General features: G+C 38.1%; 1 protein-coding gene across 1 annotated transcript in view; it reads right to left on the reverse strand.

Moving 5' to 3' along the window:
• Positions 1-9,926: 9,926 nt before the first annotated feature.
• LOC127202553 (cytochrome P450 3A24-like) overlaps positions 9,927-27,749 on the reverse strand; it is a 32,955-nt gene continuing 15,132 nt past the window's right edge. The window contains exons 5-12 of the mRNA XM_051161196.1: positions 26,463-26,576; positions 26,131-26,219; positions 25,219-25,367; positions 19,452-19,579; positions 18,667-18,733; positions 15,832-15,992; positions 12,788-13,014; positions 9,927-10,131 (exon numbers count right to left, since the gene is read on the reverse strand). Of these exons, the coding sequence (XP_051017153.1) occupies positions 9,942-10,131; positions 12,788-13,014; positions 15,832-15,992; positions 18,667-18,733; positions 19,452-19,579; positions 25,219-25,367; positions 26,131-26,219; positions 26,463-26,576 (1,125 nt within the window). The 3' untranslated portion in view covers positions 9,927-9,941. The remainder of the gene's footprint in view (positions 10,132-12,787; positions 13,015-15,831; positions 15,993-18,666; positions 18,734-19,451; positions 19,580-25,218; positions 25,368-26,130; positions 26,220-26,462; positions 26,577-27,749) is intronic.

Here is a 27,749-nt window from a genome sequence, read left to right on the forward strand (position 1 = left end):
CCTTCATCACTCACCACTATTTCTCATCCTACAAGTTCAAATCAATCAAATCCCTTCCAAACCAAGAGCCATTGCTAGCTTTTCTTTATGCCAGTTACTCTTGTCTTCTGGTGATGTTATCGTCAGGATACCATCCCCCACTGGCAAGTCATTAACTACCACATGTGCTCATTGCCGTTGTTTTCTCTGTACTCTTAAAGCATCCCCTACTTTCTAGGTCACTTAATTGTATTCTCCCCAGTAACTAAAGTGGTGCCTCAAAGGACATTTGTGTACTGAAATCTTCAATAAATATGTAAAGAGTGCTCTGTAGCTGTTTTGTAGATCTTGGGAGCACATTTTAAACCACTTCAAATATTAAAAAACAAGAAAATTCTTTTAATAGATGCAGGTCTCTGTGTGTATTTTAAAGTATTTTTACTATCTCTTTGAGAATTCATATAATATATTTTTATCATGTTTACCCTTTAACCATCCCCACTTCCATACCCTTTCAATTTCACATTCTTTCTCTGTTTCTCTCTCTCATGTTAAATATATCAAATTCAATTTGTGTTACCTTAGTGTGTGGAGTCTTGTTTACTTAAGAAAGGTCACGCCATTAAAGTAAATTGACTGTCTTTCTAGGAGCTATCACATACCAAAATTACTCAGCAAATGGTGGAGACAATGTTTCTAACCACAAACAGCCTATTCTGGCTTGATTTTGCACATGTGTAAGCACATCTGCCCTCTTGTACCGGGAGATCATTGTTTCCTTGAAGTCAGAGATCTTTTCTAATTTTACAATTCTTCTATCTTCTTTGTGAACTTTTTATGTAATATGGCACATTTAGAAATATGTTTGAAATGTTTCCTGTTGAAAGTATACAGAATACATTATCATTAATTTATATAAAACTATGTCAAACATATTTAATTTCATAACTTTTGTATTTATTGTGCCTCGGATGTCAGTTCGTTTTCTTCATGGAAAAATATAATAATATAAGGTGGCCATCTTCCCTCTTGAGACTTTTTGGCAGCTGTCTTGTTGATACGTATACAAACGCAGATGAATAACTTAATTTTGACAATAGGCAAGCTTCAGGCATGTGTAGTAAGAGGCTGGTAATTTCTGACAACCTCTAGCTATCCACAAGATAACCTTTCTCAAACTATATGGCAATCTGTTTGCACATTCTTCTGCAGACATAAGATTATTGCTCTGTTGGAAGGCTTTCATTCCTCCAAACTTACAAGATCACGGTGTGAACATTAGTCAGCGTGATTGAAAATTTACTTATTGACACCATCCTGAACTTCAGTGTTCATACTGGGGGCTAATACCATAATAATCCTCAAAATCCTTTCTCCAACATTAACATCTCAAATTGTACTGTAAATATATTGTATAGAAGTCACAGTCTAACAATAGTTTTAACCATGGGCAAAATCTACTCATGGTTGTCTTCCAGTTTTACTAAATGAAAGATTAACATTATATCATCTTTAAATATATATATGTGTGTCTGTCTGTGTGTCTGTGTGTCTGTATGTGTGTGTTGAAATATGAGCAGACTGAAATATGTTTTCATCTTCTATATAAGCAATTCCAGATGTTTGGTGTTAAAAGTCCTATTTGTTAACATTTAAGATAGTTTCATTTAATTGTTGGAAGCAGTCCATATGGTTCAGTATAGTATGCAACATGGTATGTAGCTCAGCAAGCCTTAACCTTGTATTCCTCCTCCCTCTACCTTCTGAATGTGAGCGACACAGCCATGTGACAACACAGAAAGAAACTATAATTTTTGTTGCTATATTGTCATACCGTCCTTCTGTGAAATTTGATGATTCATTTCACTTACCAATGTGTTTATTCAACTGTTGCAGGTTCCCTTGAAATTAAGTAAGAAACCACTTCTTTCTCCTGAAAAACCTATAGTCCTAAAGGTTGTATCAAAAGATCGAGCAACAAGTGAAGACTGACTTTACCTCAAGTTCCAATATGTTCTTCAAAGGTTGAATCCTAAACATTGGAGACTTTTAACTTACATCTGAATGAAAGCTACATGAATATGACTTTAATGTATAGCACATCATGATTTGAACATCCTGAATCATCAGTTATCTTTCATTGCCTTGATAAAACAATTATTGTATACCAAAAGCCAGTAATTATTTAATAGCTCATATGTTCTTCATATCAAGTTATGTAAAATATGTTTATTTCAGTATTGATAAAAATTTTTCTTATTGATGTTATCAATATTGTTTCCCCTCTACAAGTCTTTAAGGTTTTGTTAATGACCCAGGATTCAATTGACACTTATTTGTCCTTTGCACTTTGACCAATTGTGAGTTTCTATGTTAACCACTGTCCATTTTCCAAAAAAAATTTATTTCATTAGATAAGACAGCTGAATTAATCTATAGATAAAAAATTCAACGTTATAAGACAGTTTGATATTAGGACAATTTATCAGAATATTAAAAATAGGTTAACTCCTGGGACTATGAGCTATCCATCCATGTTTTTTTTTTTAGAGATATAGTACCAGGCATTCGTTTTCTTCACATGGAATATCATAAGGGAATATGTTTCAGATTGATCTTTGAAAAGGAGAATATAAACGTGTATGTCATAAATAATTAATATTTCTGAATTTCACACGATACACTTTAATCACAATCACTTGACACTCCTTCACTGAACACCTCACAGATCCACCCTCACATTCTTGCACCCACCAAAATTACTGTCATCTACTCTTAATAACCTATTGATTCCAATTTGTGCTGCTTGCCTAGTCCCAGTTCTGGGGCTATCCACTGGAGTACAGTTAATCCACCAGCCATGGGTCACCCTTAAAAAACTGATTCTCAGGGGATGGAGAGATGGCTCAGAGGTTAAGAGCACTGACTAGTCTTCCAGAAGACCCGAGTTCAATTCCCAGAAATCACATGGTGGCTCACAACCACCTATAATGTGATCTGATGCCCTCTTCTGGCCTGCCTGCAGGTGTACATGCAGGCAGAAGACTTTATACATAATAAAAGTAAATAAATATTTTTTTTAAAGTTTAAAAGAGAATAGCAAAGTAGAAGGATCCAGAGGGTCCTAGAAACCTACAAGTAGAACATTTTGATAGGCAGATTTGGGCCCAGGGGTCCCGCTCAAACTAAGGTACCAGCCAAGGACAATACAGGCAGTAAACTTTAAACCCCTACCCAGATCTAGCCAATGGTCAGAACATTCTCCACAGTTGAGTGGAGAGTGGGATATGACTTTCTCATGTACTCTGGTGCCTCACATTTGACCATGTCCCCTGGAGGGGGAGACCTGGTGGCACTCAGAGGAAGGACAGCAGGTTACCAAGAAGAGACTTGATACCCTATGAGCATATACAGGGGTAGGTAATCCCCCTCAGGAACAGTCATAGGGGAGGGGAATAATGGGAAAATGGCGGGGGGGGGGAGGAATGGGAGGATACAAGGGATGGGATAAACATTGAGATGTAACAAGAATAAATTAATAAAAAAATTTTTTAAAAATGCTGATTCTCACTCCCACAAAACCATCAGGTATTCTCAGCTCTGTTAAGGACAAGGGTTTGTGAATCCCTTCACTTTCTATTCTAGAAACGTTAGTTGCTGGAACTTGATTAGATCTTAGTGCAGCCATCCTATCACACACAGAAGACTATTTTACTCTATTCCTCCATGACCTTTGCTCTTGGAATCTTTTTGGCACCTCCTCTTGTCATGGTCCTTGAGATTTCAGGGTAGGGCAGTTGGGGCGTGGCTGTGGAGAAGAATGGTTAAGTATGTTTGGAAAAGACACATGGAGAGCTACATTTTGATAATCTTTACATGTACATATGCAAACATATCCTACATTGGTGACTATGCTCCTTTCAGGAGCCAAAGGTTTCTAATAAAGAGCCCATTACCAGATTTAGAATATCTACCCTCAGATTATTCATCAGATTTATACTGAAGGTCAATTTAAAGTACAGGATACTGCCATTGTTGTCACTAACCAGAACATGAGGGTAAGATCCTACTGTAAAAGGCAGCAAACACATTGATTATAGTCCATGTCAACAGTACTGACCAGGAAACTTTCTTTTTGATAGCAACCTTTTATAACATTGAAAAGTACTTGGGTGGATTCTTTGGGGAGAAAGTCATCAACACTCTCACCCAGTAGTGAATCCTGTGAAATCCAATAATGGCCAACATAGCAAGATATGAGTACATAAATACAATAGTGACATGAATATTATGGCAGTAGCCAACCACTTTCTGCTTGGATTTAAGTCCACTCCATACTGGCCAAGAACACATGGTTGAGGATCTCTCAGGCTCAGGAGTGAACCTGCTCCTATTTGGGAAAATATTCCTGATATCAAAATGCCTTCTATGGTAGCATCTTTTACAAATTACCCTGGGATCTAATAAAAATTTTCTTTGTGAAGTGGGAAGTGGTCAACACAGAAACTCACAACTCTTCAAAGTGCAAAGAATAATTGTCAGTAGAGAACTCAGCCATAAATGGGTAATTAAAGATTCTATAATGGAAACAGCATTGATTAAATTAATAAGATGCAAGTATCAGTGTCTAGCAGATTGATTGGAATGAATCCAGTCAGGTCTGATCTGGCATCCACGTCCGGTTCTTTTGTTCTGAAAACATAATTTCTCACAACCATTGTACCGTTCTATTGTTACAATTATATGAGGTGTGTGGGATGTGCACAGTAATTAAGGCTGATTATCTGCACATTGCATGAGGAGAAATAAGGTTTCTGCAAATCTTCCTTTATGCCGTAATAAGAATGTCCCCTAGTAATAGGTCACAGAGAATCTGTGGCCAACATGAACCCTCTTTATGCATTTACATTCGTTTCCATGCCAGTCTCAGAGCTATTCCCATGTAGTGGGATTAGGAATATAAATTACCTGCTTGTTCTGCACTTTCAATACATTACATCCAAATTGCAGCCCCTTCTCTCAACCCCTCCTGATCCCACCTCATCCCTCATCAACTCTTGATCCCATGTCTTCCCTCATCCCCTTTCTGTCCCTTCCCTAGTCCTTAGGAAGGGGAGCTCTCCTCCCCTAATGTCTGACTATAGCTTATCTAGTGTTCCCTGCACTACAAAAACCTTTTCCTCTGAGACCTGGCACATCCACCCTACACTCCGGGCACTCTGTCCAGTGTCCAGTTTCAAGTCCCTGTTACTGACCCTATCCCCTCAAGGTGGAGTCTCTCAGAGGATTTCTATGTTGGTCTAAAATCCACATATAAACAAGTGTATACCATGCATGTCTTTTTGGGTCTGGGTTATGTCACTTAGTGAGATTTCTTCTAAGTCCATCCATTTGCCTGCAAAATTCAAGGTTTCCTTGTTTTCAATAGCTGAATAGTATTCCATTGCGTACATGTACCACAGTTTCTTTATCCACTCTTTGTTGAGGGACATCTAGGTTGTTTCAAGGTTCTGGCTATTATGAATAAGGCTGTTATGGACATAGTTGAGCAAATGTCCTTGTTATATGGTGGAGTATCTTTCAGAAATATGCCCAGGAGTGGTATCTCAGGGTCTTAGGGTAGAACTATTCCCAATTTTCTGAAGAAGCACCATATTGATTTCCAGAGTGGTTGTACAAGTTTGCACTCCCACCTGCAGTGGAGGAGTGTTGCCCTTTCTCCACACCCTCACTAGAGTGTGTTTTCATGTGAGCTATTGATCTTGGCCATTCAGATATGTGGAAGATGGAATCTCAGGGTCATTTTGATTTGCATTTCCCTGATGACTAGGTATGTTGAGCATTTCTTTTATTTATTTATTTATTTATTTATTTATTTATTTATTTATTTTTTATTAATTTATTCTTGTTACATCTCAATGTTTATCCCATCCCTTGTATCCTCCCATTCCTCCCCCCCCCATTTTCCCATTATTCCCCTCCCCTATGACTGTTCCTGAGGGGGATTACGTCCCCCTATATATTCTCATAGGGTATCAAGTCTCTTCTTGGCTACTTGCTGTCCTTCCTCTGAGTGCCACCAGGTCTCCCCCTCCAGGGGACATGGTCAAATGTGAGGCACCAGAGTACGTGAGAAAGTCGTATCACACTCTCCACTCAACTGTGGAGAATATTCTGACCATTGGCTAGATCTGGGAAGGGGTTTAAAGTTTACCTCCTGTATTGTCCTTGGCTGGTGCCTTAGTTTGAGCGGGACCCCTGGGCCCAAATCTGCCTATCATATTGTTCTACTTGTAGATTTCTAGAACCCTCTGGATCCTTTTATTTTGCTGTTCTCCCATGCGTCTCTCATTTAGAGTCCCAATAGGATGCCTTCCCCTCTGTCCCAGTTTCCTGGTAAGTGAAGGCTTTTGTGGGACATGCCCCTTGGGCTAGAATGCAGATATAAGTGAGTATATACCATTTGATTCTTTCTGCTTCTGGGTTAACTCACTCATTATAATCATTTCTAGCTCAATCCATTTATCCACAAATTTTGGGAATTCCTTGTTTTTAATAGCTGAGTAGTATTCCATAGTGTATATGTACCACAGTTTCTTTATCCACTCTTCTACTGAGGGACACTTAGGCTGTTTCCATGTTCTGACTATTATGAATAAGGCTGCTATGAACATGGTTGAGCAAATTTTCTTGTTGTGTGCTGGAGCATCTTCTGGGTATATTCCAAGGAGTGGAATAGCTGGGTCTTGAGGAAGCCCTATTCCCATTTTTCTGAGATAGCACCAGATAGATTTCCAAAGTGGCTGTACTAGTTTGCATTCCCACCAGCAATGAAGGAGTGTTCCTCTCTCCCCACATCCTCGCCAGCATGTGGTGTCACTTGAATTTTTGATCTTAGCCATTCTGATGGGTGTAAGATGGAATCTCAGAGTTGTTTTGATTTGCATTTCCCTGATGACTAAGGAGGTTGAGCATTTCTTTAAGTGTTTCTCAGCCATTTGATATTCCTTTATTGAGAATTCTCTGTTTAGTTCTGTACCCCATTTTTAATTGGATTATTTGGTTTGGTGGTGTTTAATTTCTTGTGTTCTTTATATATGGTGGAGGAATAGAGTAAAATAGTCTTCTGTGTGTGATAGGATGGCTGCACTAAGATCTAATCAAGTTCCAGCAACTAACGTTTCTAGAATAGAAAGTGAAGGGATTCACAAACCCTTGTCCTTAACAGAGCTGTGAATAGCTGATGGTTTGGGGGTAAATGAAAATCAGTATCTTTGGAAACTTTAAAAAAATATTTACTTTTATATTATATATACAGTCTTCTGCCTGCATGTATACCTGCAGGGCAGAAGAGGGCATCAGATCACATTATAGATGGTTGTGAGCCACCTTGTGATTTCGGGGAATTGAACTCAGGTCTTCTGGAAGACTAGTCAGTGTTCTTAACCTCTGAGCCATCTCTCCATCCACCGAGAATCAGTTTTTTAAGGGTGACCCATGGGTGGTGGATTAACTGTACTCCAGTGGATAGCCACAAAACTGGGACTATGCAAGCAGCACAAATTGGGATCAGTAGGTTATTAAAAGTAGATAACAGTAATTTTGGTGGGTGTAGGGATGTGAGGGTGGATCTGTGAGGTATTCAGTGTAGGAGTGTCAAGTGATTGTGATTAAAGTGCGTTGTGTGAAATTCAGAAATATCAATTATTTACGACATACATGGTTATATTGTTCTTTTCAAAGTTGGATATGAAGCATATTCCCTTATGATACTCCGTGGAAAGAAAATGCATGCCTGGTACTCTATCTCTAAAGAAAATACATGGATGGATAGCTCATAGTCCCAGGAGTTAACCTATTATTAGTATTCTGATAAATTGTCTTAATATCAAACTGTCTTCTAACTTTGCATCTTTTATCTACAGATTAATTCATCTGTCTTATCTAATGAAATAAGCTTTTTGGTAAGGGGACAGTGGTCAATATAGAAACTCACAATTTGTCAAAGTGCAAAGGATAAATAAGTGTCAATTGAATTCTGGGTCATTAACAAAACATTGAAGACTTGTAGAGGGGAAACAATATTGATAACATCAATAAGAAAAATTTTATCACCACAGAAATAAACATATTTTTCATAATTTGATATGAAAGAACATATGAGCTGTTAAATAATTACTGGCTTTTGGTATACAATAATTGTTTTATCAAGGCAATGAAAGATAACTGATGATTCAGGATGTTCAAATCATGATGTGCTATACATTAAAGTCATATTTATGTAGCTTTCATTCAGATGTAAGTTAAAAATCTCCAATGTTTAGGATTCAACCTTTGAAGAACATATTGGAACTTGAGGTAAAGTCAGTCTTCACTTGTTGCTCAATCTTTTGATACAACCTTTAGGACTATAGGTTTTTCCGGAGAAAGAAGTGGTTTCTTACTTAATTTCAAGGGAACCTGCAACAGTTGAATAAACACATTGGTAAGTCAAATGGATCATCAAATTTCACAGAAGGACGGTAAGACATTATCGCAACAAAAATTATAGTTTCTTTCTGTGTTGTCACATGGCTGTGTCGCTCACATTCAGAAGGTAGAGGGAGGAGGAATACAAGGTTAAGGCTTGCTGAGCTACATACCATGTTGCATACTATCCTGAACCACATGGACTGCTTCCAATAATTAAAAGAAACTATCTTAAATGTTAACAAGTGGACTTTTAAAGCCATACATCTGGAATTGCTTATATGGAATATGAAAACATGTTTCAGTCCGCTAATACTTCAACAAACACACATATTTTTGAAAGATGATATAATGTTAATCTTTCATTTAGTAAACAAGACTCCACACACTAAGGTAACACAAATTGAATTTGATATATTTAACATGAGAGAGAGAAACAGAGAAAGAATGTGAAATTGAAAGGGCATGGAGGTGGGGATGGTTAAGGGGTGAACATGATAAGAATGTATTATATGAATTCTCAAAGAGATAGTAAAAATACTTTAAAATACACACAGAGACCTGCATCTACTAAAAGAATTTTCTTGTTTGTTAATATTTGAAGTGGTTTAAAATGTGCTCCCAAGATCTACAAAACAGCTACAGAGCACTCTTTACATATTTATTGAAGGTTTCAGTACGGAAATGTCCTTTGAGGCACCACTTTAGTTACTGGGGAGAATACAATTAAATGACCTAGAAGGTAGGGGATGCTTTAAGAGTACAGAGAAAACAACGGCAATGAGCACATGTGGTAGTTAATGACTTGCCAGTGGGGGATGGTATCCTGACGATAACATCACCAGAAGACAAGAGTAACTGGCATAAAGAAAAGCTAGCAATGGCTCTTGGTTTGGAAGGGATATGATTGATTTGAACTTGTAGGATGAGAAATAGTGGTGAGTGATGAAGGAAAGAAAGCACATGGTCTTATTATAAGAATGTAAATGGAAGCCTGGCAGTGTAAACCGAAGTTCCTAAAATATGACCACAAGTGGGTAAAATGGCTGGACAAAGGACCTCTTTATATCCATGAATAGCGACTTAAGGCAGTGATTTGGGGCTATGGCTTTCATTGGAAACCACTATGGAGCTTATAAAGTGACTCCGTACATGAAGTGAATTTACTGAAATGATATGTTCATCATAAAGTGATCGTTACACTCTTGGAGTCAAGACATGTTCACATACATAGTTAACATGAAACACTTTTAAATATGTTCCATGCATAGTGTATACATACATGGATGTGCTACAAACAAGCTTTGCTCAGCTTTTAGGATGCTATACATGATCGCATAAGGCAATCTACACTGACTCTAAATAACCATGGCATATGTTCTGAGGCACGGAATAACTGCTCCATACCTGAAGGGCCCTAGAGATCAAAAATGGCTTTGTTTAAATAATGAGCTTGCAGTTTATAAAAATGCTGATGGCCTCTTAAAATGCACTCAAAAAGACAATGTTTTCAGTCTCACCTCTGTTTCTTCACACATTTGCAGGGAGAAGTTCTGCAGGACTTTGACAACAGCAAGTTTTAGGTTCATCAAGGCGAACCTCATGCCAATACAGCTTCTAGGACCATGTCCAAAGGGCAGGAACACATAAGGATTGATTGTCTCTCTATTCTCCTTGCTGAACCTAGTGTCAAATTGAGCAATAATATAAACATTAAAACATGGAACTCTCAAGAATGAAATAGTTACAGCTTTCACATAAACCCCAATCCAAGGTCATACAGGGAACTTCAATGTGTTGGCCTTTCAAATCACGTTGTAGTGAATTTAGTCTGAAATTTGGAAGTTAGCATTCTTTCCACACCTTCACCTTAATGGAGTGCCCTCATGTTAGTAAGATGATGTGTGGTGAATGTTCATTGAAAGCAAATGTAGCTTTAAACTTTAAAATATGTTGTGGGATATGGATGTGACAACATCACAGACATTAGCATGAACGAGGAAGAGGGAAATGGTCTTGACCTTTAAGTTGGGTGTGTGGAGAAGGAGATGATGTGTGTGTTACAAAAAATGTTTCCATTCCATTTTCTTTTTTTTTTATTTTTTTATTTTTTTTTTTTTATATTTTTTTTCCATTCCATTTTCATCACTTCCCTTCTTCCTGTTTATTGTTTCGTTATGGTCCTTCTCATCTTTTTCTCTTCTTCGTCCTTCTTTTCCTCTCCAACTTCCTTTTTGTCTCTACTTAACTTCTTTCACAAAATCTTTTACTTTCTTGGTCTCTTCAAAGAGAATCAAGTGAAATTGCTTCTCCACTATGTCATAACTTATTTTCTTCTCAATCTCCTGCTTTAGTGCAAATATGCCAAACATATAGAACTATGTGTAATTAAAATTATATTTCTCGTTATGTGATTGTATGAAAATTTTGATGATGAAAATTGTATAGAAAAATCATAACTATCTGTTCTGTGATAATTATTATGGATCAAGAACATATTGAAATATTTATTCAGTCATATTTTGTAAAAGAGATTTTGAGTCGAGAGGGTTATGATGGTATGTGGGTTCAAAGTTTTACTTGATGGTATCCTATTGGTGAAGATGACACACAAGAGAAATGTTTTAACTCTTGTGTAGACTTCTATAGAGATTGTGTTTCATTATTTCTTCAACATTTTTAGCTTTTATATTTCTTGCTTTCTGGTCTAGTGATTGATGCTGATTGAAGCCCAAACTACCTGAGAAAAATGAGTTTTGCCAGAGTTTGCAGTCAGTAAGCCACAAGAGATGGAAATGGTTGTAATAGAGATGGGACATAGAACTCTTTAGCTAGAAAATAAGGAGTATTAGATTCTATTCAAATCCTCTAATAAGCACTGTATGCAGAGAGTCTACTAACACTGAATGCACATGGCTAAGAAAAAAAAGGCATTTGACATCAAGAACCTTATCAAAAGAAGCAACTGGATGTTGAAATTCTTGTCCTCCAGATTCTATTGCCTCTATATTAAAGGTATCATTTTCACATAAATCGCATTATTTGGACTAAACAAGTTATTTTGAGAAAATATATATACTATATACATATTTTATGCATGCAGTAGCAAATTGGTGGAAATAGGAATTATGAATTTGACGAAGAAAGAAGTAATTTGGAGGATGTGATTAAAGGAAATGAAATAGAAGAGTGTAATTAAATTATAATTTCAAAAATAAAGTAAACATCGTTCTGTATTTTTATTATTATTAGAAGTACAAAAAAGGCAAACAATAAAAATTCCCCATGTTGCATGCAGTGCCCACAGACTGTTTATGACTCTCCATTCTTTTAAGACCCTGCTTCAGACTCAGGAAGGACGACAATCTCAACTTTCTACAGAGTAGGTCACCTGGTTTTGGCAGAGTCACCCAGTGGATGAGTGTGAGGGTGTTGACCTCATGAAGAAGAAAGCACTAGGAGGACTTATATTCTCATTCATCCTTGGCAAGGTTACTTCAACCCGAGAGGAGACTTTCTATGCTTTCCATGTGCACCAAGTTCTAATCAAATTGAGTATGGAGATGATATCTAAATTTGGTCACGTGTTCGGAGAGTTCTTGTGACAATATGGATAACCTCAAAGGACTATGAGCCTAACAAGTTAAACAAAACACTGATTCCCTCATCACTGTCATTTCTCTCTCCCTGTCTCTCTGTCTCTCTGTCTCTCTCTGTCCCTCTGTCTCTGTCTCTGTCTCTGTCTCTTTGTCTCTCTGTCTGTCTCTCTCTGTCTGTTTCTCTCTCTGTCTCTCTCTTTCTGTCACTGTCTCTGTCTCTCTCTGTCTCTGTCTCTCTGTCTCTGTCTGTCTCTCTCTCTCTCTCTCTGTCTCTCTCTCTGTCTCTCTCTCTCTCTCTCTCTCTCTCTCTCTCTCTCTCACACACACACACACACACACACACACACACACACACACACACACACAAGCATGTGTCCTTACATGATGCTTTGCATTTTATTGAATATAGTGAGAATTTCTAAAAACAGGAGACACCTGATTTTTTAATTAAACATCTATAAGCACATAGAAATATGTCATCAGATATATTATATTTATTGGATTTGCATTAAAATTTTAAGACTTTAAAATAAAATTAAACTTGTAGTAATGCTACATTTCATATGCTCAAATAGATGTAGTTTGTACAATAATTACCACTCTGTAGTACAAAACTTCCTGTCAAACATACAGGCAAGATAATATAAATTTATAATTATGTGATTTTTCAGCAAGAAACATATCAACATTTTTAGAGAGTCCTGATCCTGAGTAGGTTTCCCTTTTCAGGATCCTTGTACCTTTCAGGGTGGAACTCCTCAGGGTCTTTCCAGTATTGTGGGTCTCGGTGAAGAACAAAGACAGGTACAGCAACATTTGTCCCTTTAGGAATGAGCACGCCATTGATTTCAACATCTTTCCTACTGAGTCTTTGAACCCTGTTAGACACTGGATATAATCTCAGAGTTTCATTCACTACCATATCCAGATATTTCATCTCTACCAGGGTCTCATAAGTGGCAGGTGCCTGGAAAGGGAAAACCAGATTTTGTTCGGTTAAGTTATGATATTAACTTTCATGTCAAGCTATACATGACTATTAAGTCCACATTTGACGCAGACTGATGACTGAATTTATCATTATCAGTCATGTTAACAGCAGTCATATAGCTTGACCCATTAAACACCATTGAAATGCACTGTGAAGTGAATATAGGTGACTAGTCAGATAAAGCACATCCTTTGAACCCAAAAATTCTAGTTGACTTTGTGCTGTTTTCCACTTCACATAATAAAAACGACATATTGTGAAAATAACACTCAAGACAAATCAGTTATCAAGAAGGTTTTTAACTTAATAGAGAGATAACAAGTCCAGAGACAGAAACATAATGCGGAGAATTGCAGCATATTTGTTTTAATTCCAGTTCAAGACTTTAAGTTGGGAAATCATGTCATGTAAATGTTTTGATTAAATTGTATTACTATGGTTACACAATCTGAAATTTTGATTCCATTTTAAACACAATTCATATATAAAATTGACAGTGAATAACAATTATTCCTTTTAAAGTTCATGATGGTAAAATAAGGTAGTAACAGATACTACTTTGGCATAAATTTCAATCCTAGTGGGAAATCCACTCAGGTCCATTCTTGATTGTGGAGAGTCTTCCTGTTGTTGCTTTAGATGCTCATACTTGGCTTTATCTATTACATACAGCCTAGGGTGATCTAGGAAGAAAATCTCAACTGAGATACTAGGAATTATTGGATTAGATTGGTTTGTGAACATTTGGGGGGTGGATAACCAAGATTGTTATTTGATTATTAGGGTCCATTCTACAGTAACAGATATATTGCCTGGGTACATTATCCTACAGTGTATTAAAACAACTTTATAGGCTTCTGTCTGCAGGCATGAAGAGTACCATTAATAGCATCAAGGATTGGCTCTCTTCCAGTGAGATGGATCTTTGCTTGGGCCTAGCTTGGTTGGACATTCACTCAGTCTTGTCTCTATCTATTCTATCTTTACCCCTGAATTTCTCGTAGTCAGGGCAAGTTTTTGAACAATGTTATTGTGGGTGGGTTGGTGTTCTCCTCCCTCTGCTAAGAGGCTATCTAGTTAGAAGTGCCTTCTTCAGTCGCCATGGCCCCTGCTACTAGGATTCTCAGCTATAGTCCCCTTACAAGTTTCTGCCTTCTGTTCCTGATTTGACTTTCATGAGTGAAGACAGTCCTCTGAAAATATAGGTTGAAATAAATACTTTGCTGTCCATAGTTGTTTTTAGTCAGAATATTTGTCATAGAAACAGAATGAAACAAGAACATGGGGTGAGTTCAAGGTCTCAAGATATTTCTGTGCACCTTCCTAACAGCCCGAATATTACAGTCACATAGTTCGGGGACATTACCAAACAGAACCAAGTTCTGGGTACAGATGTGAAGACAGATCATGTAGTGTATGCCTGTGACTTCATAGACACTGAGGAGATTACAATGCAGATGTGAACAGTTTAAGTTGGAGGCTTCAATGATTTGCCTTCTTCAAGACTAATTATGTGATTAAGGAGAGAAGGTATGAGGCGAAGAGCTGAGTCAGGTTGTCCAGGCAAGTCAATCACAGGCTCTATCAGTCAACAGTCAGGCCAAAGCATTTCATGCTTCAGTATAATAATACAGCTATGGAGTCACTTGTTTAAGGGTCTCCAGAGATTAAGAGCACTGTTCACTCTTATAAACCACCCAGGGTCACTTCCCAGGACCCACGTTTCCAGGATCTGATGCTTTCTTCTGGCTTCCTCACATTCCAGGTATGCACATCATACAAAATATACATGCAGGCAAAACATCATTTACTTTTCAAGAAGACACCTGACTGGTACTTGATTATGCTTAGAAATCTGAAGAGATTTTATGCATGTTTTAGACTGTGTCATTGTGGTTAGAGGTAGTGAATATTGCAGGAGCACTATAGAATTATAAGCTTACATATTCTCTACATGCAGTTTTTCCTCTGTCTTAGATTTCTTTTCTCTTTTTGTTTTAGATTTTTTAAATCATTATTATAATTTATCCACATTTCATTCCAGTTGCTATCCCCTTGCTCTTATCTACCTGTTCCCACCCTCTTCTTCCTTCCCTAAGCTGTTCTCCTTCCCTAGACCTCTAACTGGGGGTAAAAAGTCTCCTCTCCCACCAGCTGCCCACAGGCTATCAGATCTCATCCTAATAGCCTGCATCCTCTTCCTCTGGTTGCCCACAGTGCCTCTGTGTCAAGGAGAAGTGATCAAATCACTGGCCCCAGAGCTCATGTCAGAGGCAGTCCCTGTTCCTGCCCACCCACTCCCCAATATGAACAATGAGCTTCCATTGGTTATATCTGAACAGTGTGTCAAAGTTCTCTGTATGAATTGTCCTTGATTGGTGCTTGAGTTTGTGTAGATCCCTTGGGTCCATGTCTGCCAGCATTGATGGTGTGGCTCTTGGACTTTCCTGGTCCTTCCATCCCCTGTATTCTTCTATACAACTCTTAATGCTCCACAGGGTTCAGACTGTGAGTCCTTGCATCTGAACTAATCCCTCACTGGGTGGAGTCTCTCATAGGACACCTATGTTGGGCTAATATCCACTTACAAGTGAGTATATACCATGTATTTCTCTCTGGGTCTTCATTTTCTTAGCAGCTTTATTCATAATAGCCTCTGACTTAGATTTTCTGTGACTATTGCTGAAAGAATCTATTCTTACTGTTTACTATAATTCTAAATGGAAGCATGGACGTTGTGTTCCTTGTTGAGTTTTGCCCTTTTCCCTGTGCCTCCAGGCACCATCTGCTCACCTTATTGGGAAAGGCTGCATCGATCTCATGCTGGAGTTTCTTCTGGACTTCAGGATGAGTGGCCAGTGTATACATAAGAAAGGAGAGAGTAGTACTAGTTGTCTCATAGCCAGCAAAAATAAATGTGATTGATTGGGCCATGATCTCCATATCAGAGAAACCTAAAATGAGATTAGACATTTTATACCAATGATCAAGGCTAGTGCTTACATACAGCCTTCACTAAGTAAGTGCTAGCACAAAATGGAATCAAACCTGCCACTGCTTGTGACCATGAACCTGAGGTTAGATATAGCCCAGGGACCAATGGTAAAACCAAATAATATTGTTGTATAAAACACAAAAAAAGGTGTAATGACAAAATTACTTCTAATGATATTCTTCTATATTTTTATATCAGTGCTCAGCCATCATCAGAGAAGCTTCCTTCCACAGCAGATGAGAATAAATATAGAGAACCACAGCCAGATATTAGGTAGAGAGTGAGGGACTTTGGATCACTCAGCCCTGACGTGTATATTTCCATTAAATCCCTCTCCTAAGATTTCAGGGAACCCTGTGGAAGTAAAGGAAGGTGGGATACAAGATGTAGAGATGACGGAGAATACCAAGAACACAGGGCTCTTTAAATCAACATGGACAAGGTTCATGTGAACTTACAGAGACTGGAGAAGCATGCATAGGACCCGCACGGGCATCTGACAGATCTCCTGTGTATATATTATTGCTCCCATCTCAGTGTGTTTATGTGATTCCTGAGGGTGCAGAGACAGGCGGGTCTCTGATTCCCGTGCCTTTCTTTTGGCTCTTTTCCTTCTGTTGGTTTGCCTTTCCCAACATTCGTATGTTAGGTGTTTGTTTTATCATATTGTATTTTATTTTGTTATAGTTTTTAATAATGGAAGGAAGGGAGGGAGGAAGAAATAAGGAAAGAAAGAAAGAATGAATGAATGAAAGAAAGAACAAGACCCACGGCAAAAGCTTACCAACAGATCTGTCATTTGTACCTCTGGGAGAGGGAAAATCAGTTTACTTCAATAGAATAACACTTAGTATGTCAGTCACTCCAGGGCAGGCTTATGTTCAGAAGTCATTGCCCAACATATACTTGACACCAGTGTGTGTGTGTGTGTGTGTGTGTGTGTGTGTGTGTGTGTGTATGCACGCGCGTGTGTGTATGAGTGTGGGGTGTGTGTGTGTGTTTGTGTGTGTGCGCGCGCTTGTGTGTGTATGAGTGTGGGGTGTGTGTGTGTGTGCGCGCGCGCACGTGTGTGTATGAGTGTGGGGTGTGTGTGTGTGTTTGCGCGCGCGTGTGTGTGTATGAGTGTGGGGTGTGTGTGTGTGCGTGTGCGCGTGTGTGTGTATGAGTGTGGGGTGTGTGTGTGTGTGTGCGCACGCGCACGCGTGTGTGTATGAGTGTGGGGGGTGTGTGGGTGTGGGTGTGTGAGCGCGTGTGTGTGTATGAGTGTGGGTGTGTGTGGGTGTGTGTGGGTGTGTGTGGGTGTGTGTGCACGCGTGCGCGTGTGTGTATGAGTGTGGGGTGTGTGTGTGTGCGTGTGCGCGCGTGTATGAGTGTGGGGGGTGTGGGTGTGTGTTTGTTTATTTTCTTATAGTTTGGTAGGCATCTATTTCTTTTTGGAATTTTATTTTATTTCCTTGGTTTTGGGTGACTTTGTTTTGTTTGCATTTGAAAAAAAAACTTAAGCTTGGGTGGGTGGGGATCTGAAAGACCCTAGAAGAGGGGAGAAATATGACCAAAATATACTTAAGTTTATTAAGATTTTAAAAAACAAAGATCGGTCATTGTCTTCAAATGTGGGATAAATGATGAAATTAAATAATAATGATTTTTAAAAGACACGCTGCAGTACTAATGTATGGAAAATGCCTTACTCTGAAAAAGAGTAAGAGAATGAGGACGAAATGTATCATAAACATGGGGAATTTTCTTCTATAATGTCCTATGCTATTGTGAAAGAAAAAAATTCCACAGTCCCTTAAGCTAGTGAACACATTTCAAAACATGAACCACAGTGAGAGGTGCTATCTTGGCACTTTTCTCACTTACTGTGTGCTATGGAAGCACATTTTCAGGTACAGGTTATGATGTACTGGCTCTGCATGAGGTGAGAATCAACATTTGCCTGACGTAGGTAACCCCACACATCACCGTAAGCTTTTGTAGTGTGAAGGCCAGGCTCATAATGGCCCTCAGATTTATAAAACGTTAATTAAAAATATAATTATTTCATTTTCTCCTCCCCTCCTCTCTTCTACCCCTCCCATGCCACACATCAACTCACTCCCAAATTTATGGTGTCTTATTTCACAATTTTATTACATGTAGAAATAAACTCTGTAATACCACATGATGATTCTTCTTAGTTTCTCCTATATGTATTTGTTTCTAGAGATGGTCGTTTAGCATTGTACAAGTAAGGACTCATTCCTGTGAAAGACTGACTACTTTTCTCTTAGCAGTTGTTAACTATCTGTAGCTTTTCAGTAAGGAATGGTACTTATGAGATTTTCCCACACCATGTTGGAATGTCAGCTGTTGTTGGGACAATTCGGGTCCCAGGCAGCATGTTATTGAGAGTTTATGATTGTAAGGTGGAAGGCATAGTAGATGGGAGGTATAGTAATCTTCATATTTTCTGTAGGCATATACTACATAATTTTATAAAGTTACAGGTGGCTGTAAATAACACTGCATATCAGTGCCTTTCTGCAGTTTAGAAGGAAGCATTCTCTGCTTGAATTACCAGCTTACATTTCAAGAAAGAGCTCTTTCCTCTATGCACACATTTTAGATCCTGAAGTATCCTTACTTACCTTTATGGGAATCCACATCCTTGGAATTCTGAGAGTTCATCATCAGCTGAAGGAAATCCACTCGGTGCTAAAAGCAGACAAAGATATCAAAGGCAAAGGTGTGCTGTTGTGAAGTTAAAATTTTATATTGTGTGAATAATTTAAACTCTCCTATGAGTATATGACTTATTTAACCCTAGAATAGTGCTAAAGTGGCCTGAATCATTAGTAGTACAGAGCACTTATTAGATTTTGGAGGAAAAGCTGTCTATCATGGTCTACTATTATGCTGTCTGGTCAAAGACCTTTTTCATGTGGCTTTACCACATTCTAACCACCTCAAGACAGACTCCTGACTGGATGATTGTAGTTCCTTCTCCTGCCATAGGCATTTGTTCAGAAGGAAGTCCTAAGCCTCGGTTTGTTGTTTCCTTGACATATTCTTAACCAACACCCCACAGACAGCGACTAATGTTTTTGGTACTTATTACTGGGTTTTATGTGATTACATACAAATACTCCAGACTCAAGAATAATAGAAAATATGCTACAATACTTCAGGTTAAATACTTATGCCCTGGCATCTTTCTGAGAGTTTCTTTCTTCCGGCCTCTGATCACATTAGGCAAAAACATGCTATACAACTGGAAATCTCTATGTTCAAAGAAATTGCTCAAATTGAAGAAATGTCATAACACAAATGGACATATCAAATTCATCAAATATCTAATAGAGGCTTCTACGGGTAAAGTGTGATATGTGACAGAATTGCCTTGGAATTCAAATAAATTTTTATTATATTTTACCTTCTGATTGTCTTCAAGCCGATCTTTTTTTGTCTTATTTACAAAATTTTGTAAAAATGTTATAGCATCACTTGGAAATATGGAGATATTCAGTTTGTCATATATTTTATGGAGGAATGGGAAGAGTGCTACAGAGGAAAAAAACGACAGTGAAAATGCAAACTTTATCTATTCTCAGTTATTTTATTCACATGTAGCAAAGACTGTATAAACATTTGAAATGATAGAAACCAAACAGACAGAAAGAGGCTCCAATTGAATTATGTAATATATAAAGCTGATCATATCTAAAGACATCGAATTAAACAAACATACACACACACACACACACACACACACACACACACACACACAAACATATAATGATGAGCTCTCCACAGGGATTCAATGTGAAATTCTACCAAATATTTGATAGACAAATCAATTCTTTACAGGCGTATCGAAAACTTACGAAATTAAGAAAAGCTTGAAAATTTATTCTAAAACATTGCATTATCTTGTTTAAAAACAATGTGTCGTGCCAATTAAAATTGCAGAGAAAAATGGCTTAAAATATTATCAGCGACATCATCAACAAAACATTTGCCAACTTAATGCAGAAACATGAAATGAATCCTGAAGCATGCTCTCCGCAGAAGCACAAAACAAAATAAAACCAAATTCCACACAAGCATATCAGACATGGAGTAATAAGAAATTAGGACAGGATATCCAATGTTGGATATTTCTTTCTGGTAAATGTTCTTAGGAAGCTAGAAGTAATTCTCTCAACTTGATGAAAATTGTCTATGAGTTTACACAGAAATTGAGGGGGATCTTTCCCATTAAATTAAAAAAAAAGAAAATGTTAACTTGCTCTGTCTCTTTTTATGACTATTCACTGGTTAAAACCAAAAAGCAGGTTTAAATGTTATTCAGTGCATAGCATCAGTACGCAAGAATACACAAAAATAAGACAGAACTATGAGTTGTGGCACTCTCAGGACCACATCCTTCTGAGAGTTGAGGCAGAGAATAAAAGGCTGAGAGCAAACTAGATGACTAATCATAATCTGGATAGAAATAAACAAATTTTTTCAGTGGTGGTGGTGAACTGCATAGCCTACCCAAGTACATACATCCTATCCAAGTACCATATCACAAAGCTCCATCCCTAGACCCTGGGTTTGAAGAAAAATTTTTATCTTTGTCCAGTCAGGGCAAGAACTGCAATCCTCCTGCTTTATAGCACTACTGCTGACATTAAAAACATTCACCAACCCACTTGACATAAAAACTGTTCCCTTTCTTAAATTTACCCATACATAATGCAGCAAAACAAACCCAATTAAGAAGAAAACACCAGTTAAAATAATTTAAATGAGGAGCAGTTCCAAGATGGCTGCACCAATCATATACAGTATCTTATTGATGAGACTGAACTGCCAAGAGACTAGGTTGGGAATTACAGAGCACCAGATCTGAAGATCCCTGTGTGAGAGGGGTCCACACTGGGTGGGACACAGGAGAGTCTGGCCTCAGGCTATCCAGCTGATCCATGGAGGAGTCCTTGGGTCCCTGCCAGCATGTTGCCAGTCCCCAGAGTCTGGCCGCATGCCAGCCTATGAGCTGCAGATGGACCCTACATATCAGACTATGTGTCTCTTACTGAACTGTGAGCTACAGGGCACTAGCGTCACATTTCTCTAGCCCAAGGGAGACACCAGTGTGTGGATCACAGGTGGACTTGACTTCAGATCATATGGCCAATCCACAGAAGGCTCCAGGGCCCAGGTGTTTGTGGGCATGGTCTCCAAAGCCTAGACACATGCCTCAACTGAAACACAAGAAAATGACCTCAAGTATTTCCTAATGAAGATGATAATGGAGGAAATGAATAAAATCTGTCAACAAATATAGGAAGATAGAATGAAACAAATTGAGGACCTTAGAGAGGCCATGATAGGAAATGAAGAAATCACTAGAAGAAATTAAAGAAAATGCAATCAGGTGAAGGACATCAATAAAACTTTCAGGGTCTGAAGATGAAAATGGAAACAGTAATGAAAGCATAAATTGAGGAAAGCCTGGAAAGAGAGAACTTAGAGAATAAACACGAATGCCAGAGGAAAGCACTGCCAACAGTGTACAAGACATGGAGGAAAGAATCGCAGGAGTACACAATACAATACAAAATTTTGATGCAACCTTTGAAGAAAATATTAAACATGAAAATTCCTGACACAAAGCATCCAGGAATTCAAGACCACCAGGAAAAGAGAAACCTAAGGATAATAGGAATTGAGGAAAGAGAAGATGCCGGGCTCCAAGGCCAAGAAAATACTTTCAACAAAATCATTGAAGAAAATCCCACAATTTAAAGAAAGAGATGCATTAAAAAAAAAATACAAGAGGCCTACAGAACACCAAATAGAGTAGATCAGAAAAGATACTCCTCTAAATTTACAGAATGATGAAAAAGTACTAAAAACAGAAAGGGAAAAAAGGCCAAGTAACATACAATGGCAAACATATCAGAATCACACTGGGCTTTTCAGCAAAGACCATAAAAGGCAGAAGAGCCTAGAGGTAGATGTCATGCAAGCCCTGAGAGACCACAGATGCCAATCCAGACTACTATACCCAGCAATACTTCCAATAACCATAGATGGAGGAAATGAGATATTACACAATTAAAACAAATTCAAACCATTCCTATTCACAAATCTAGCCCTACTAATCATAGTAGAAAAAACTACAATGGATAAATGAAATGCGAAGATGAAGGAGAGGCTACAACTGGACATAAAGTGAAGAAATTAGAAATAAAAATTAAAAAGTAGAATACAATCAGATAGTTAAATTTATGTAGTGCCCGCTCCCTCCATTCCCCCCACCATGAAGAGTGATCTGCCCATTGGCTATATATGGACAATTCATTCTCTGTACGTATTGTCCTTGGCTGGTGTTTGAGTTTGTGTAGGCCCCCTTGGGTCCAGTTCTATCACCCTTGATTGTCTCCCTGTATGGACACTGAACCTTCCAGCTCTTTCCATCCCCCCCCCATTCTTCCATACCACTGTCAGTGCTCTTCTAGGGTTCAGGTTTCCATTCCTGGCATCTGTCCCAATGCCCTTCTAGATGGAGTCTCTTAGAAGACATGTGTGTTGAGTTAATAAGTAAATACATACCTTGCATGTCTTTGGGGGTCTGGGCTGCCTCACTCAGGATGATCTTTTCTAGTTCTATCCATTTGCCTCCAAATTTCAAGGTCTCCTAGTTTTTAATAGCTGAGTAGTATCCCATGCATTGTGTAAATGTACCACAGTTTCTTTATCCCTGCTTCCATAGAGGGACATCAAGGTTGTTTCCAGATTCTGGCTATTATGAATAAGGATGCTATGAACATAGTTGAACAAATGACCTTGTATGGTAGAGCATCTTTCAGGTGTATGCCCAGGAGTGGAATAACTGGGTCTTGGGGTAGCACTATTCCCAACTTTCTGAGAGAGCACCAGATTGATTTCCAAAATGGTTGTACAAGATTTCACTCCCACCAGCCATGGAGGAGTGTTCTCTTTTCTCCACATCCTTGACAGCATGTGTTGGCCCTGAGTTTTTTATCTTACCATTCTAACATGTGTAAGATGAAACCTCAGAGTCATTTTGATTTGCATTTCCATGATGATTAGGAAAGTTGAGCATTTCTTTTTTTTTTTTTAACTTTTTATTAATTTATTCTTGTTCATCTCAATGGTTATCCCATTCCATGTTGAGCATTTCTTTAAGTGTTTTTCATCCATTTGGTATTCCTCTGTTGAGAATTCTCTTTAGGCCTGTACCCCATTTTTTAAGTTGGATTACTTGGTTGGGTGGTGTTTAATTTCCTAAATTCTTTATATATTTGGATATTAGCCCTTGGTGAGATAGAAAGTTGGTGGAGATCTTTTCCCAGTCTATGGGCTGTTGCTTTGTTCTTTTGAGAGTGTCCTCTGCCTTACAGAAGCTTTTCCGGTTCATGAGATCCCATTTATTAATTGTTGATCTTAGAGCCTGAACTATTGGTGTTCTGTTCAGGAAGATGCCAATGAGTTTGAGGCTCTTCCCAAATTTTTATTGTAATAGATTTAGAAGAAAAAAAATTGTATCTGGATTCATGTTGAGGTCCTTAATCCAGTTGTACTTAGTCTTGTGTAGGGTGGTGATAAATACAGATCTGTTTCCAATTTTCTACATGTAGACATCCAAGTTAGGCCAGCACCATGTGTTGAAGACACTTTTTCCACAGTATGTTTTGGCTTCTTTGTAAAAAAATGAAGTGTCCATAGGTATGTGGGTTTATTTCTGAGTCTTTGATTCAATTCCATTTATGAACCATTCTGTTTATATGCCAGTACCATGCAGTTTTTATTACTATTGTTCTATAGTACATTTTGAAATCAGGAATGGAAAAAACTCCTGAAGATCGTTTATCATACAAGATTGTTCTTGATACTCTGGGTATTTTGGTTTTCCTTATGAAATTGAGAACTGTTCTTTCAAGGTCAGTAAAAATTGTGTTTATCAGGGACAGTAAATACCCACATCCTTTGCTGAGAGTGGTATTGGCCAATGGGCAGATGACAGAGATGTTCTCTGGGAAGGAAATATGTATGTCTCTCCATATTGTCTCAGTTTGCTTTGGTGAACAGGATGCCACATCTTTCTGGTGGTATGGCTAAGAGTTATGGCACAGCATTAGCCTGGTGCGATGAGTAGCTGTGAAAAGGACAGGTTCCTCAGGGAGGGTAGTTCTCCCTGGAAAGCTCAGTGGGTATTTTATAAGCAAGAAGCCCACCTTGCTGTATTTCTATATTGAAATTACATGGCTGTTTGCATTTATAATTTGACTTATATATCCAGACTAGCAAGCCCTCTCCAGTATATCTTCAAAGCCTTAAAATATAGAAATCCTAGTGTAGGAGAGAACAGTGAATAGACAGAGGAAAGCTGAAGTGTCGAACTGTAAGACACACACCTTGATCACGCAGGATACACTGTGGATTGTCCTCAGATCAATCATTCAAAATCTTATTTAGGGCGTAGTTGTTCTTACTTCAGATAAAGTACATACATAGCTTCTGCTTTCTAGATTAAGGCAGAATGTTAGACAAGAGAACTTTCAAAAGTGTAGGAGGGATAAATGGAGATATGTGACTGCTTATCAGATTGAAAGTTCTTATTGAATTCTGGCTTCTGAATTTGGTAAATTGACAAAGTTTCTTTCCTAGGGTCTGGTTTTCTGAAATGTCACTCAGTACTCATTTTAAAATATATTCAATACATTGAAAAAAATTGTGTTTATATTTTGATGGAAATTGCATTGAATCTGTAGATTGCTTTTGGTAAGACAGCTACTTTTACTTTGTTGATCCTTCCAATACATGCACATGGATGCTCTTTCCATCTTTTAATATCTTCTTCACTTTCTTTCTTCATATACTTGAAGGGTTTCTCATGAAAATTTTTCACTTCCTTGTTTAGAGTTACACCAAAATACCCTAGTGGTTTGTGGCTTTTGGAATGGTTTTGTTTCCCTAATATCTTTCTCAGCCCATTTGTTATTTGTAAACAGGAGGGCTATTGGGTTTTTTAAATTAATCTTCTATCCAGCCACCTGGCTGAAGGTGTTTTCAACTATAGGAGTTCTCTGGTGGAATTTGGGGACATCATTACGTATCCAATAATATCATAGGCAAAAAGCAATACTCTAATAATTTTTGATATATTTGAAAAATACCCTACATACCTATAGAGAAAAACAATGGATTGAAAAAGTCAAGTGCTATCAGCTTCCTGGTATTTTTCACAAAGGGATCCTGAGGGTTGTTGAGGGAATCCACCTTCACTCCAAATGAGGTGCTAGTGATAACATCCATGCTGTAGGCCCCAAAGATGCTGAGAAGGGAGACAGGGGAGTTAGTGTGTATCCACAAAGCCCCTGCATTGTCCTCTTATCGCATGGACACTTCCCAAAATCTCAAAAACTGTGTTGCCCTGAGGGAATCATCTCTGTGTAGTATAAAAATTTGAAATATTTCTGGTTAAAATAGAAATATAGACTCACCAAGTTTTTGGTATATAGGAACAATGTGACAATTTGTGTCCAATATACCCAGAACAGCTTGAGCTTACCACTCTGGTGTCATTAAGAGACAATACTTTTTACTATCCACCTCATTTCCAGAACCTTCTTGCTTCTGAGTTTGATAAGAGGGGAGAGAATTTTGGTGTGTTTTGCTTTTTGTAAATACCTTGGGAAAAAACTAAAGTTTTAGGTCTTTCAGTGTTTCAAGATGTAACACTATAGGTCAAACCAACTACCTCAGTTCGTACCAGATAAAACCACTTCCTACAGCGTGCATTCTCCACAACTGCAGAAATCCTAAGATTGTATTCTTTCTAGTCTATATATTTTGTCTTCTAGAATTTACAAGATGACACAGATAACCTAATTTAGTCTCTTGTGCTCAGAGGGGAAGACTTTTCTATGAAGGTATTTTGGGAATTACCCCTTTCTAAAACAGTTCACAACAGGGTAACACCACACCCCTCATTTACTCTGAATCTGGGATAATTTAACACTTGGAAAATTAGATACCTAGAGTATATCTCAAGATGGGTTACAGAACCCCCAGAAAATGAATGCACCACTACTCACTCTTTCATATCAACAGGCTTGCCTTTCTCTGCTTCTCGGCTCATATTTTTCACCAGCATATCTCCATACTCTTGGATGATGGGAAACATCTAAGCACAAAACACAGCATAGTCTGTTGTGAATATGAAGCTCTGCATCTCAAAAACAAGACATTGACATTATGAAAAGACAGTCACCTTTTATGGGGCGTGTGTTAGACCTACAAAGGACAAAGACCATATTTAGTAATATAACACTCTAAGGAGCATCTCTTCGAAGAGTATGGTGTTACCCTTCTCTGTTCTCAGACGGTATCTATTTTATTTCCAAAGAAAATCCCTTCATTTTCTTACCTCCTTCAGTTTGCCACTGCTGAAGGTTGGAGTCAGCAATGTTCGAATTCTTTTCCATTCTTCGTTCTTTGCTCTTACAATACCTTTTTTCATAATTCCACCTGGACCAAAAGGCTACAATACAAAGAAAAAGAGATTTTGCCCTCCATGGGACTGGTTATCTACATAGTTGTAACCCATGTATAAAACAGCCAATACTTCCTTCACATAGCTTTTCATGCTAGTGTCTCCATAAATATTCAGTTAAAGTGCATCAAAATAGGCTACAGCAAGGGCAGGTAAATGAATGGAACTAGAAAATATCATAATGAATGAGAAAACCCACACCAAGAAACACAAATACCACATGCTCTTTTTCATCTGTGGTTACCAGTTTCAAACCTTTAAATATGGCTATACAACAGGGAAACCACAGAAAGTAAAAAGATAACATGATAGGAGGAATTCCTGAAACGAAAATAGCAGAATATAGGTAATATGGAAGGGAAATGGAAAACGATGAGGAGGGGCTTTCCATTGGGGAAAGGAGAGGAATGAGAATACAAAAGGAGATGGAGAGAGGAGGGCTAAAGAGCACCAAGAATACATGGTAGAGGCCTAAGGAATTAGTACTGTATATTTTCTCATCATTACACTGTATATGATATGATAATGTTTGTGAGTGTACGTGCATATATACATTAAGCAAACTCATGACACTTGTGGTGATAATATTTCCAAGAGTAAGAGTCTAGTACCAGCCATGAGAATATTCCTTTGAGCTTTTGGTCAAGGAATATCAAGAGACTCCACAAACATATAGCCCTTTGCTGTTTTTTGGTTGCCTCCCAGAGGTTAAAGATGATTCCACATTGCTGAACATACTATGTTATTTAGACAAAAGACTCAGAGAATTTGAGCCATAACTGACTTCAAATCAGGAGGACTCACTTTCCTAGTCCCAGATGGTTATGTGCAAACTGATAGTGGAAGGAAACAATCAATAGTCCTACTTAGTTAAGATGCCTATGAATCAGAACAAGGACTATTGTTTCAAATTATTCCTAAAGGTGCAAAAGTGGCACTTAGGATATAACCAACAGGTATCTAGTTGGCCTCTATGCCTTCTTAAAGGAGGGAATTGACTACTAGTACTAAAAACCTAGCTCAATACTAATGAGATTATTGTTGATACAGATGAGCCTAATTTGGCCACTCTTCTAAACCAGGATGGTTAACTGTCTTGTAGAAACTATCTTTATATCTAAAGGTAAGTGTAGATGTTTCTCCTTATCAAGAAGATTGAAT

The sequence above is a fragment of the Acomys russatus genome, chromosome 19 (assembly GCF_903995435.1).
Source record: "Acomys russatus chromosome 19, mAcoRus1.1, whole genome shotgun sequence".
Lineage (NCBI taxonomy): Eukaryota > Metazoa > Chordata > Mammalia > Rodentia > Muridae > Acomys > Acomys russatus.